This window comes from Poromitra crassiceps, assembly GCF_964638095.1.
Source record: "Poromitra crassiceps genome assembly, chromosome: 10".
Lineage (NCBI taxonomy): Eukaryota > Metazoa > Chordata > Actinopteri > Beryciformes > Melamphaidae > Poromitra > Poromitra crassiceps.
The window spans coordinates 41,327,639-41,340,694 of record NC_139631.1 but is presented as its reverse complement, the minus strand read 5'-3'; the positions used below and the strand labels follow the sequence as shown (position 1 = coordinate 41,340,694).

At 47.2% G+C, this 13,056-nt stretch overlaps 1 protein-coding gene across 1 annotated transcript in view; it reads right to left on the bottom strand.

Moving 5' to 3' along the window:
* Positions 1-12,616, bottom strand: part of bicdl1 (BICD family like cargo adaptor 1) — a gene marked incomplete at both ends in the record, with an annotated part of 55,825 nt that extends 43,209 nt beyond the window's left edge. Inside the window, 2 exon segments of the mRNA XM_083644917.1 lie at positions 8,983-9,198; positions 12,212-12,616. Coding sequence (XP_083501043.1) covers positions 8,983-9,198; positions 12,212-12,616 — 621 coding nt within the window.
* Positions 12,617-13,056: the final 440 nt, after the last annotated feature.

Genomic DNA, 13,056 nt, shown 5'->3' with positions numbered 1-13,056 from the left:
ATCATCAAGATTCAGAAGAGAGCGTCTAAATTTTACGACCACCTTAAAAAAAGTGCCCCTGATACGCTCCATAACAAAGCCCTCACCCACAGAGAGAGCCTAGGAAGATGCCCTCTCAGCCAGCTGGTCCTGGGGCTCCGCTCACAAGCAGAGTCACCAGACAGACGACACCCCTATAGATTAAACCAAATTATAAGAAATCAAAAAGAAAAATATCTGACACACTGGAAAGAGTCAACCAAAAAGCAGAGCAAACTGGAATGCTACCTGGCCCTAGACAGAGACTACAGAGTAGCAGAATACCTTAGCACTGTGACTGACCCCAAACTTAGGAAAACCCTGACTATGTACAGACTCAGTGAGCACAACCTGGCCATTGAGAGAGGCCGCCACAGGCAGACCTGGCTCCCAAGGGAAGAAAGACTGTGCACCCACTGCACCCAACAGGAAGTGGAAACTGAGTTGCACTTTCTAACCTCGTGCAGTCTGTACCAGGACATCAGAGACACATACTTCCCCCAGATAACAAACACTCATAAGGACTTTGAGAACACGAGTGATACCAAAAAACTTCCATATCTGCTGGGCGAATTACAACAGTGCGCTAACACAGCAGCAAGGTTTGTGAGCTGTTGTGACAGGAAAAGGATAAATGGACCACTCTAAAGCTTAGATGTGCCCCCTGCACATCTTGTACATAGACACATACTGTACAGATATCTTTTATCCTATTTTTAAACATTTAAACTTTGTCACCTAGCCTATGTACATATTTGTTTGCAAGACCGAAATGTTTACATATCTCTGTATTATAACAGGCTAACATTATAGTTTATATTATTGTTATTATCGTTATTATTATAGTTTTGTGCTAACCTTTCGGTTATAATTGTGTTACTTTTTGTTTTGTTGCACTCTTGCTTTGGCAATGTAAACTTATGTTCTCCATGCCAATAAAGCCTTTTTGAATTGAATTGAATTGAATTGAGAGAGAGAGAGAGAGAGAGAGAGAGAGAGAGAGAGAGAGAGAGAGAGAGAGAGAGAGAGAGAGAGAGAGAGAGAGATTGATTTCAAAATAACAACGGTTATTTACAGATTCTGTGATTTTTTTTGTTAACATACTGTAAATGCTCACTATTTGCACTATCACAGACAGTTTAATTGCCCGTTATTACTGTTTCGTTATTTAATTTAATTTTCTCTTCTCTTTGAACATCTTCAGATTTTGTAATTTATGTTACTGGGTAACAAAATGTCTTGTTTTCTGTTTTTGTTTCTTTGTAATTGCTAAGGAGTTGCTAATGTATGCTTTGGCAATGTAAGATGCACCTTATCATGCCAATAAAGCCCTTTTGAATTTGAATTTGAATTTGAATTTGAGAGAGAGAGAGAGAGAGAGAGAGGAGAGAGAGAGAGAGAGAGAGAGAGAGGAGAGAGAGAGAGAGAGAGAGGAGCGAGGAGAGAGAGAGAGAGAGGGAGAGAGAGAGAGAGAGGAGAGGAGAGAGAGAGAGAGAGAGAGAGAGAGAGAGAGAGAGAGAGCACTGTGGGTGACCTCGTTCTTCGGCCTGCCCATTGCAGTGAATCATGACTCAGATCGATGCCGTCAATTAGGTGTCCTAAATTCCACTGGGTCATAAACACCACCAGATATATGCTCTCCCCCCAAAACACCAAACAGAGCCATTTCAGGCAATATCCACGTAGACTCTCATAGCCAGGCTCTGCCATCAAATCAAATGCACTTTCATGCTAAGTGGCCGCTCTTGCTAGGATCCATAGCAACTGAGCGGTCCAGGGTGCAGGGCGGTCCACTTAATCTGATCAGAGATGGAGATGATAGAGATGGCTAGCAGAGCACAGGAGCACAGCAGAGCGAGGCGGCCTCCTCTCCTCCTCACTGGGCTGTCACCGAGGCATCATGACGGGCCTGTCAATCTCCACACAAGCTCCGCCTCCGCCGCTTTCTGCAGTGCGCTGCCCACCCCCCCCCCCCCCCCCCCCCCCACACACACCCCCCCCCCCACACACACACACACACCTTGCACCCCCTGCCTGCCAGCCCTCCTGGCAGCAGCTGACACTGCGATGCCTCTGTTGGTAGAGCTTAGGCCGCTCCCCCGGGGGTTTGGCTCCTACAATGGGCTCGTAGGTACAGTATAGGCTTATCCTTCTGACCACGCCACAGCTGAAGTCCTGCTATGGAAGGCCAGCTCACCCCGGTGACATCACAGCTGCAGAGTGAGGAGAAGCTGTGTTGTCTTGTCAATCTGCTCATATCCTCATGTCCATCCACTGAGTCAGGGCCTGTGTCCACCTAGCGTCTTTTCCTCAGGTCCAGCGTCTTTTTTCAGTTGTTTCCAATGGGGGGAGAGCGTATGCGGGCGCACACCGACGTCTAGAGAAAGTGCGCTGCACCCAGCGTCTATTTTCAGAGCGCTCCGCCGTTTTTGTGCGCCGGCTCCCAGCGCTCCCAGCTGAGAATAATTTAACTTTTCAGAAAGACGCTGGAGTCGGGTGCTCCTTTTCTGGCAACTAATCATATGGAGAAACTATCGCAACAGAGACAGAAAGGCTCAATTGTGGGAGCAGATTGGCTAGACGCTTAATATTTCTGGTGAGTGTTGTGCTTACTGCTTTTAATAGCGTAGCCTACCTGTGTTGTTAGCTTGCTAGCTGTCAGCTATCAAGCTACTACCGCACTGAACTAACGTTAGTTTCCGACTGCTTCCTTGTATATTGTGCGCTGGGATCAGCGCTCCCCAGCGCACTCCCAGCGTTTTAGGTCGGAAAAAGACGCTAGGTGGACACAGGCCCTCAGTGTGTAGGAGTCGGCCCAGCTAGGCATTCCATTCAATGTTAACGTTTCCAAGTAACACTCAGGAGTGCCCGTAACGTTACAACACATTCAAAGAAACTCAACAAACTTGCAACAAAACTTGCTAGCCAGCGTCGACTAACGTATCCTGGTCGGGTTACTTTCTGCCTCCGCCTGTGCTCCGCCCACAAATACCATCCTCATGTTTACTGTTCTGTCTGGCCCTCTTTTGATGCAGACTGACTGGATGGAGGGGCTGTGGGTGCAGTTAGCAGACTGACTGGATGGAGGGGCTGTGGGTGCAGTTAGCAGACTGACTGGATGGAGGGGCTGTGGGTGCAGTTAGCAGACTGACTGGATGGAGGGGCTGTGGGTGCAGTTAGCAGACTGACTGGATGGAGGGGCTGTGGGTGCAGTTAGCAGACTGACTGGATGGAGGGGCTGTGGGTGCAGTTGGCAGACTGACTGGATGGAGGGGCTGTGGGTGCAGTTAGCAGACTGACTGGATGGAGGGGCTGTGGGTGCAGTTAGCAGACTGACTGGATGGAGGGGCTGTGGGTGCAGTTAGCAGACTGACTGGATGGAGGGGCTGTGGGTGCAGTTAGCAGACTGACTGGATGGAGGGGCTGTGGGTGCAGTTAGCAGACTGACTGGATGGAGGGGCTGTGGGTGCAGTTAGCAGACTGACTGGATGGAGGGGCTGTGGGTGCAGTTAGCAGACTGACTGGATGGAGGGGCTGTGGGTGCAGTTAGCAGACTGACTGGGTGGAGGGGCTGTGGGAGCAGTTAGCAGACTGACTGGGTGGAGGGGCTGTGGGTGCAGTTAGCAGACTGACTGGGTGGAGGGGCTGTGGGTGCAGTTAGCAGACTGACTGGGTGGAGGGGCTGTGGGTGCAGTTAGCAGACTGACTGGGTGGAGGGGCTGTGGGTGCAGTTAGCAGACTGACTGGATGGAGGGGCTGTGGGTGCAGTTAGCAGACTGACTGGGTGGAGGGGCTGTGGGTGCAGTTAGCAGACTGACTGGATGGAGGGGCTGTGGGTGCAGTTAGCAGACTGACTGGGTGGAGGGGCTGTGGGTGCAGTTAGCAGACTGACTGGGTGGAGGGGCTGTGGGTGCAGTTAGCAGACTGACTGGGTGGAGGGGCTGTGGGTGCAGTTAGCAGACTGACTGGATGGAGGGGCTGTTGGTGCAGTTAGCAGACTGACTGGATGGAGGGGCTGTGGGTGCAGTTAGCAGACTGACTGGATGGAGGGGCTGTGGGTGCAGTCAGCAGACTGACTGGGTGGAGGGGCTGTGGGTGCAGTTAGCAGACTGACTGGATGGAGGGGCTGTGGGTGCAGTTAGCAGACTGACTGGATGGAGGGGCTGTGGGTGCAGTTAGCAGACTGACTGGATGGAGGGGCTGTGGGTGCAGTTAGCAGACTGACTGGATGGAGGGGCTGTGGGTGCAGTCAGCAGACTGACTGGGTGGAGGGGCTGTGGGTGCAGTTAGCAGACTGACTGGATGGAGGGGCTGTGGGTGCAGTTAGCAGACTGACTGGATGGAGGGGCTGTTGGTGCAGTTAGCAGACTGACTGGATGGAGGGGCTGTGGGTGCAGTTAGAAGAAGCAGCTTATGGAGCTTTAATCAGGCGTAGCTACAACGCTGACACTCTCAACTCCATCAAGCTGCATCAATCACTCAGACTCTCAGTCCTGACCGACACACCACATCGACCACAACTCTTTTTTTTCTTTCACTATCTGCTGTGTGCCTTTCACTCGCTTCCCTCTTTCTTTCTTTCTTTCTTTCTTTCTTTCTTTCTTTCTTTCTTTCTTTCTTTCTTTCTTTCTATAAAATTGGGTATATGGGAGTATGGGTTTCAAGTTCTGTGTTCGGCCACAGCTATGCTGTTTTACGTGCGATCGGGCTGAAACCTTCAGGGTGTGTAAAGGGCACCCGTGCAGTTGACCTGACGGAGCCGGGTTTTTTAATTAGGCTAATTAGCTAATGATGTGATGTCATCAGTGATGATGTCATCAGTGATGATGTCAAAAGTGATGTCATAAGGGCGAACATGCACACGCGCACACAAGGAGGCATTGTGACATGACCAGTGTTGGGCAAGTTACTTTCTAAATGTAATATACTACATATTACTAGTTACTTTCATTTTAAAGTAATAAGTTACTTTACAATATTACACTCTGTGTAGAGTAACTCGTTACTTATTACACTACTTTTGCATTACTTTTACCAAAACAACAGCAGCAGCAGAATGACATCGCCGCCCTGGAACCATCCCGAAAAATAATTTCAACCACCTTGAAATCAGTGTAAACAGTCCAAAATTCTAAATGTTATTATTTTCCTTTGTTATTGTCATCTATAGTGGTTATTTGCATAAAAACACACAGTTTGATTAGGAAATTATTGTATCTTTTTGAAATATGTGCTTTGATTTAATCAAATGTAACTCAATTTGTAACTTGAGTTACTTGACAAAGTAACTGGTATAATATTACTGAAATCCTATAAGTAATAAGTTATATTACTGAGTTACTGCTAAAAGTAATATATTACATGTAATATGTTACTTTTGTAATGAGTTACCCCCAACACTGGACATGACTGATCAGAGATGTCATAGGGGGGCACACACACACAAACACTGATGATGTCATGGGTGATATAATGGGGCACACACACACAAGGAGGCATTGTGACATCACTGATGCAATAACATTTAGTGAGCAACACACAGAAGCGCACGCACCAATAGGGCAGGCGAGGCCACGCAGCAGCCGAGCTACGGGCGAGGCCGAGCATCTCGCGCGAGATGCCTAGTCTATTTCATCTGTCTATCTCTTGTGGACAATTTTCTACTCCGCCTGCCAGAAGACCTCCACCTAAATGAGCTATCAGTATGCAGACAGAGTGGTGGTGTGCAGGTCCAGTCATCCTAAATGATTCAGATTCAGATTATTCAGAGAGACCTGGAAGCTCCCCTTTCCCTTGGATGAGTTAGCATTTAAAGGGGAGGTGAAGTTCTAGAGAGAGACAAGTTGAATGAGGGTAGACCCCCCCCAGAGCCATCATGCATCCTCACTTGGTTGAGCACCTTATGCCAGGTCAGCCAGACGCACTTGAATTGAACTAAGTGGCCCCGAGGACACACTCACTCACACACACACACCCCCACACACACACACTCACACACACACACACACACACACACACACACACACACACACACACACACACACACACACACACACACACACACACAGGGTGGAGGGACTTGGACCATATGACACAAAAGCTCTCCATTGTAGCGAATACTAATGGAATAGTTCCATGCAGATTGGCTGGCCCTGCCTGAAGCACTGACACACTAAATGTAAACGTATGTCCTATAAAAAACCGATTCACTGCAGCGATACCCTTTAAGCACCGAATATCATCTTAGGCTTTCAGTTAAAGATGCAATATGTAACCTTTAGCATGAGTATTATCTTATTATAGCATTCAAATATCTAAAAACGAGTAGACCTACATGTATGTTATATATTCTTTAGTTATGCACTTACATTATCCCAAATGTTTTCAAAAGTGCTCAAACCCAGAGAAACATCATTCTAATATTATATCAATGACACAGAACGTTTCAGCGACTCGCTTTTTGTCGATGATGTCATCACAGAGCGCCAGCTGTTATATTAGATCTCCGGTCAATTCAGGACAATTTTTTCTCAATCTTTTGACTGGATGAATGATTTCAGTCATCGGAGGTCTGGATCTTATCAGTTAACGTTAGTTACGTTAGAGAGAAAGAGAGTAAACCGCTCGCCTCGCGGACATCCTGAACTCCATTGGAAAGAAATGGCGAGTTTGAACAAACTGTTCATTTAGTGTTTTTTGCCCGTTTTAATTACCGAGTGCGTTTGTTTAGGGGAGGAGGGGACTCCTCTGCATAATCCGGCTTGTGGTAGACACCTTGTGAACGATGAACACGGATGAATCCAAAGCTTTGAAACAAGCTGAGCACCTAGAAACCAGCTGCGCTAACGTTAGCAGCCAGCGTGGCTTGCAGCCGTCGAGCAAATTCCATTTGGGGAAACAGTGATTTTAACGTAAAGTTGCTTTATTTCCGCGTTTTGACCTGTTGTAATAAGAGAGTCTGTTTGCTTTCAGAGAGGAGGAGATGTTGTGAACCTTGTGAACAATGAACACTATGGGAATCCTAATCTGACACCCCGTGCCCTCTCTTCGTACAGGCGATATCCCCTATTAGCGCTTGCGCACCTGTTTGCGCGTGCCTTAATGCAGGCAAGATAACAGTCCGCCTTGCGCATTTGTCCAGGTGTTATGCCGAGTTTTGCACCCCCGCCCAGCAGCAAAAGAAAGCATCCCCACCTCACGGGAGCCTAATTGTAATGATTTATACAGAAACATCTGTTTAAATTATTATAAATTATATAATTGTTTGGGTAGACGTGACCTCGCTGTTTTTAAGTTAAAACAGCCCCAAAATATCGTAAGGATGCCATACTTACGGGGGAGCATAATTTATCACAACAACGGGCACAAGCGCAGATTAGAGGCGTGCCAAATCATTTATGCACGGTGCAAACAGGATTTGGGCGGTGTTAACCACCAGAATTATTCACAGGTGTGGCCTGGCAATGCCTGGGCGTTACATCAATCAGATTCCCGTCTTGCAGTCCATGTACCGTAATACAGTTTGCATGAGGCATGCTGTAATTCTCCCGATGCGTAATTTGAATAGGTGTTAGGCCTATTGACTGTATATATTATCCCTATCTCATAACGACACCATCACATCATATACATGTTAAAAACATCTGAGTTTTGATGCAATTCGGGTTATTTTGTTGACTGGGGTGTGACAATACAAACGTGTTTGCAGCGGGTAAACGGCGGAGACAAAAGAAAAGATTGGAGGATTTACAGTGGACTCAATTAAAACTCGACTCGTGCCGAGGCTTGTGCCAGCGTTATAGCAGGTGAAGGTGAATAGCCTATTGCAAGTAGGCTACAATGTACAAGTTTTTCAATTAATTTACCATAACCCCTCCTTGCGATGTGATAAAAGTTTCTCAGTGAATTATAGTTGATTGCCTCGCCGAATAATCTGCTGGTTATCCAATTTTACCAGCAGAATTTGATGTCCTGGTGTGGAACGTCTGTGCGTAATGACGTTTCTGTGCTGCGCAGCGCGGAGATTATGGTGCACGATCAAGCGCAGCGAGTGGTTTTGCGCCTAAGAGGTCCTTTTCAAAGCTCTTAGCGCAAAGTAATTGCGCGCTGCTGACGATAGGATAATGCCATCTATCCCCACATTTTAGCGCTGAAACGCCTGCTTTGGCATGTGGCACGCCTATGCCCAGTACAATTATAACAGGCATGCGCTTGTGCTCGCCCCCAATTTGCATTGCGCACGGCATTAAACGAACGCAAACGCTAAATTACAGCTTTTGGGAAGATAGGGCCCCCTGTCTTCTGTTATTGTTTTGAGTTTGAGACCTCTAGCGGCAGAAGATTACATATTGTACATTTAAGTCTTTTGGATTTCCTTTTTTTTATGGTTACAAATGTCTTCTTTTGAGCAGCAGGCAGAGTTCAACAATAGCTTCCCAATGATATATATTATATAATATATATAATATATTCTATTATATAATACACATTTTTGACCAAAATGTCACTTAGCCTATGCCCCTTTTGCACCAAACTGATTGTTCCTTCACGTTTTAACTATGTGTAAACAAATACTATATTACACGTTACATGTTACACCATAAACAAACAAGATCTCAAGATGAAACAAGATGAAAAATGTTGTGCCCACTATCTGTAGCTGTACCAGTTTACTATTAGAGAGAGTATAAACTGGTAGGTCGCGTGGTGGTTTTGAGTGGCTCTAACGAGCTCAATTGTAGTTAGAGTGACGATTCTGCTATCGTGTGAAACTAGAAGACCCAAAGCATCCATTGATACCAACCATTTCTTGATAGCTTGTCTGGAAAGGGTCTAAATAACGCTCCAAATTGAGGCTACATTTTAGCGAGGCCATTTTCAAAGTTGTCCAAATCTGACATTTCGGTCGCGCAACACACAACACACACACACACACACACACACAAAACACACACACACCCTCACCCGACTGAGTTGCTCCAGCAGTCTCTGGTTCTGTTCAGAGAGCTGGCTGACGGCCTTGGTCTTGTCCCGGTCGGCCTCTCGGAGCTGGGCCTGGTGACGCTCCAGCTCGTCCTGCAGCTGCTGGACGTCCGTCTCCAGCTCGGACACGCGACCCTCCCACTCGCCCTCACGCCTCTCCAGACGCCGCCGCAGCTCATGCTTCTCCTGCTCCAAGTGCTGCGAGAGAGAGAGAGAGAGAGAGGGAGAGAGGGAGACAGAGAGAGAGAGAGAGAGGGAGAGAGAGAGAGAGAGAGGGAGAGAGAGACAGAGAGAGGGAGAGAGAGAGGGAGAGAGAGAGAGAGAGAGAGAGGGAGAGAGAGAGAGAGAGAGAGAGAGAGGGAGAGAGAGAGAGAGAGAGAGGGAGAGAGAGAGAGAGAGAGAGAGCATAGAGGTTAAAGCTTGATTGCACAGTCACAGTGAGACCCACCCAGTATAAATAAAGGGTTAAAAAAAGGTTTAAACTGATCGTCCTCAAAAACGTTCACTTCTGTTTGAATATCTGCAACTGCTTTTTTCCCAGTTCAGAAAACTAGATGGGATGGTTATGTATTAGATGAGCTTTAGTTGTGTTGCCAGGGGTTTTTAAACAAAGTCCTCATACCAGCTTGTTGGCTCTCCTCTCATTCTGCTTAAAGCCAAAGATATTCCCACTGTGGAGTTTGCTTGACACATTACATTCACCTGTGTTGTGACACAGGTGAGGCCAGCCCTCCTGGAAGATGTTACAATAAAGTCAGACTTATTTCCATTGCGGTGCTCATGATGTAAACATGCCATGACCAATAGACCTCATTCGCTAACCCCGGACGGCGCCATATTGTTGACATACCGTCCTGCAGCTGACAACTATAGTAACGGCCTTATTTGTCGTTTCTGTTCCATTACAAAATAGCGATAGTGATGACAGCAATAAAAAAAACCAGAGTTGTTGTTTGTATGCTGCCGTTAATGCCTGTAATAATAAATAAACAAAAGAAAAAACGAGGTGAACAGACTTTGCTGTGAGGAGCTGTCAGAAAGTTTCACCTGTCTCTCCCAACTATCCACACACCTCTCCTGTGCTGCTGACGTATCCCCAGTCTCGCTCCCTTCACGTCTGTGGACGGTAGAGATAGAAACAAACCACGGGGACTTTATTGCTGTCATTACTACAGCCATGCCTAACGCAGGTCACCATCCGAACACAATTGGAACGATACAGGTAAAGCTAACGGCGGCTAGCTTCCTATAAACGCTGCTCTCACATAGGCTGTCACTTAAAGCTGCAGCGCTATGTCGAGAATATGGCGGCGGTGGGCGTGCCCGTACGTGAGTGACATCAATCGAATAAGGTCTATACATTTAACATTAATCAGAGACTACCGGTATATGAAGTTGCGGATGACCAAGCATGATTATTACGCGTTATAGGATATCCACCTTTTGAAATAAGTGACACCTACTTTTACAAAAAAAGGGGGGGGGGGGACAAAGAAGAAAAAAATGTTGATGAATGCCCAAAATCAAAACGAAACAAATCGTGGGACTTTTTAAAGGGTAGTAGGCAACTTAAGCTTTAACTGTTGACACTTTGACACATTGGATCTGCTGCAGCATCTAGCCTAGTTCCAGGAGTGACAGCTCAGAGAGGGGGCTGCTGCTCTCTAGTCTCTAGAAATAAAATAAAATCTAAATGTATTATTAGATGGCAGGTGGGCAGATGCACTGCACCAGAGGTTGCCAGAGTTTGGATGGGGGTTGTTGTTTGGATGAGGGTTGTTGTTTGGATGGGGGTTGTCATTATGGTTAAGCCCATGGCTGAAGCAGCTGGCATCCGGCTGGCCACTATTTCCATCTGTGGGTAAAAGGCTGAACAAAGAGAAGGATCAAAACAGAATCCAAACCAGACTGCATAACATCAGCCACAGGTTAGAACAGTGATTCCCAACCAGGGAATACCTCTACTTGAGCAGCTGGCAGGGGGCACATGGAAAGATTGGGGATGACAATAGTCTGCTGACAATAATAGAATGAAGCCAGACCATCTGCAGCAGCACTAGAGCACCAAACAGCCAGGAGGAGGTCTTCGGTAAATCTGACCGATTTTTCAATCGAAAACTGTCAAGACAACAAAACAAAACGCTCAATTGTCTCATTGAAGCTCGGGTGACTGATGAAAAGGAGTTGAATCTGCTACTGACGAGGCTGAATATTATTTTTTCACTCCAGTGTACGTGTAAATCTCAAATGATTTTCATTGAGTTATCAGTTGTGTACTAATAATACTGATACTAAAGGTTTAATTAATCATTTTAGAACAGATTTAGGATAATCATGGAGACGCATGAGTGAGGGGGCAAAACAGCTACTGTGAGTAAGCCAGAAAAGGTTGTGAAGCGCTGGGTTAGAATACGACATAAACAACACGAATATGATTGTGAGAGTGTGAGATGAGGATCAGCTTATTTCTCTGAGCTCTACCATGAGGCTGAGTGTGGATCAAAAGGGCCGAGCAGATGAGCCGCTCCTCAAACAAACTGGACCTGGTCCACTGCAGAACTGAGCGCTATATCCCACCATATGATCAGACTTTTAAATACCTAATGTATTGAAATTGTATGCATGTTGTCCTTGTCCTTTTATCTTCTTAGCCCCCCATGTAATGATGTACTCACAATTCAACAATTTGTTGCCACATGTACATCTTTTGGTTTGGTTTAGTTTTAGATAAACAGAAACCGTTTACTACTACTACTACAGATGCACAGTAGATACAGTAGGCCCTGGACAGACTGATTAGTCTGTGCTTTTTCCCAGGCCATGTGTCGGCTTGTTTGAAGGTTTTTAAATACAACATGAACAAAAGCTCTGCTGGACAGTATGTACTTTGACAGCTCACTCTCATCTGTTTCACACAGCTTCCCTACAACCCCCCCCCCTGTCTCAGAGTATCTGACATCATCACTCCAGACTGAGGCTAACAGACAATCATGTATAGGAAGAATCATAAGAGACTAAACTACTCTGATAGTTTAAATGTACTTGAGGCAGAATTAGCTTTGATCCACACGAGTTTGTTTACTTTGTGCAGGCCCACACTTAACTTCACTGCATGCTGTGCACAAACCCGGAACTAGGCCTGGCTGGGACCGATTTAAAACTAGGGCTCGTGCAACCTCTTAGCTATTCTTTCTAAAGAAAAAACAAATACCTCTAATTTCTCGTTGAGGTCTTTGTTCATTTTCTCATATTGCTTGGTCAAGTCTTGGTTTCTCTCCAGCAGCGCCTTGCCGAGTTTAGCAGCTAAAACCAAGTCTTTTTCCTTTTGGCGGAACAGCGACAGCAAGTCTGCGTTTTGCCCCACCGCGGGCGCCTCGGCCGACTCCTCCGCGTCGTCGTCGTCGTCGCCCCGGTCTCCGGTGAGCATGGCGAGTTCCTCCTCCAGGGCCAAGCCGAGGCCTCCGGAGCGAGCAGCACCGTGATGAAAGCCGCCCGGGGCTCTCTCCTGGGCGGCCGTGGGGGCGGCCCGTGGCTCCATCATGCAGTCGCTGTCCAGCTCCAGTGGTGCTGAAACCACGGCGGAGGACACCTGCAGGTCGAGGCAGAAGGCGGACATGGAGGAAACGCCAACAGATGCTGCTAAGCCTGTCAGTGGGTTTACTCCGGCTGTACCCACCCTGCTGTGGCTGGGCTGGGCGGACCACACCGGCTGATAATCGACGATTCATCCATCGATGCGGCTCCTCGCAATCCCAACGTGTCCTCGAGTCAAAACAGCCTGTCTGTCTTCCCAGTTTCCTCACGTCTCTCTCTCCTCTAGGTTAACCGACCAGCCGCGGCTTAACTCTGGCTCTGATTGAATCCCAGCAAACAGCGCTTGTTCTGCAGCCTGCCTGCCTGCCTGCCTGCCTGCCTGCCTGCCTGCCGGGCTGTTTATTATTAGACACGCTGCACACTGCTTCTATCTCCGCCTTGACGAGCTCTCCGTGGTCAGAGTCCATCCCGCTGCGGGGTCCCGGTCCCCCATAACGATCGGCTTGTTACACCGGAGGCATT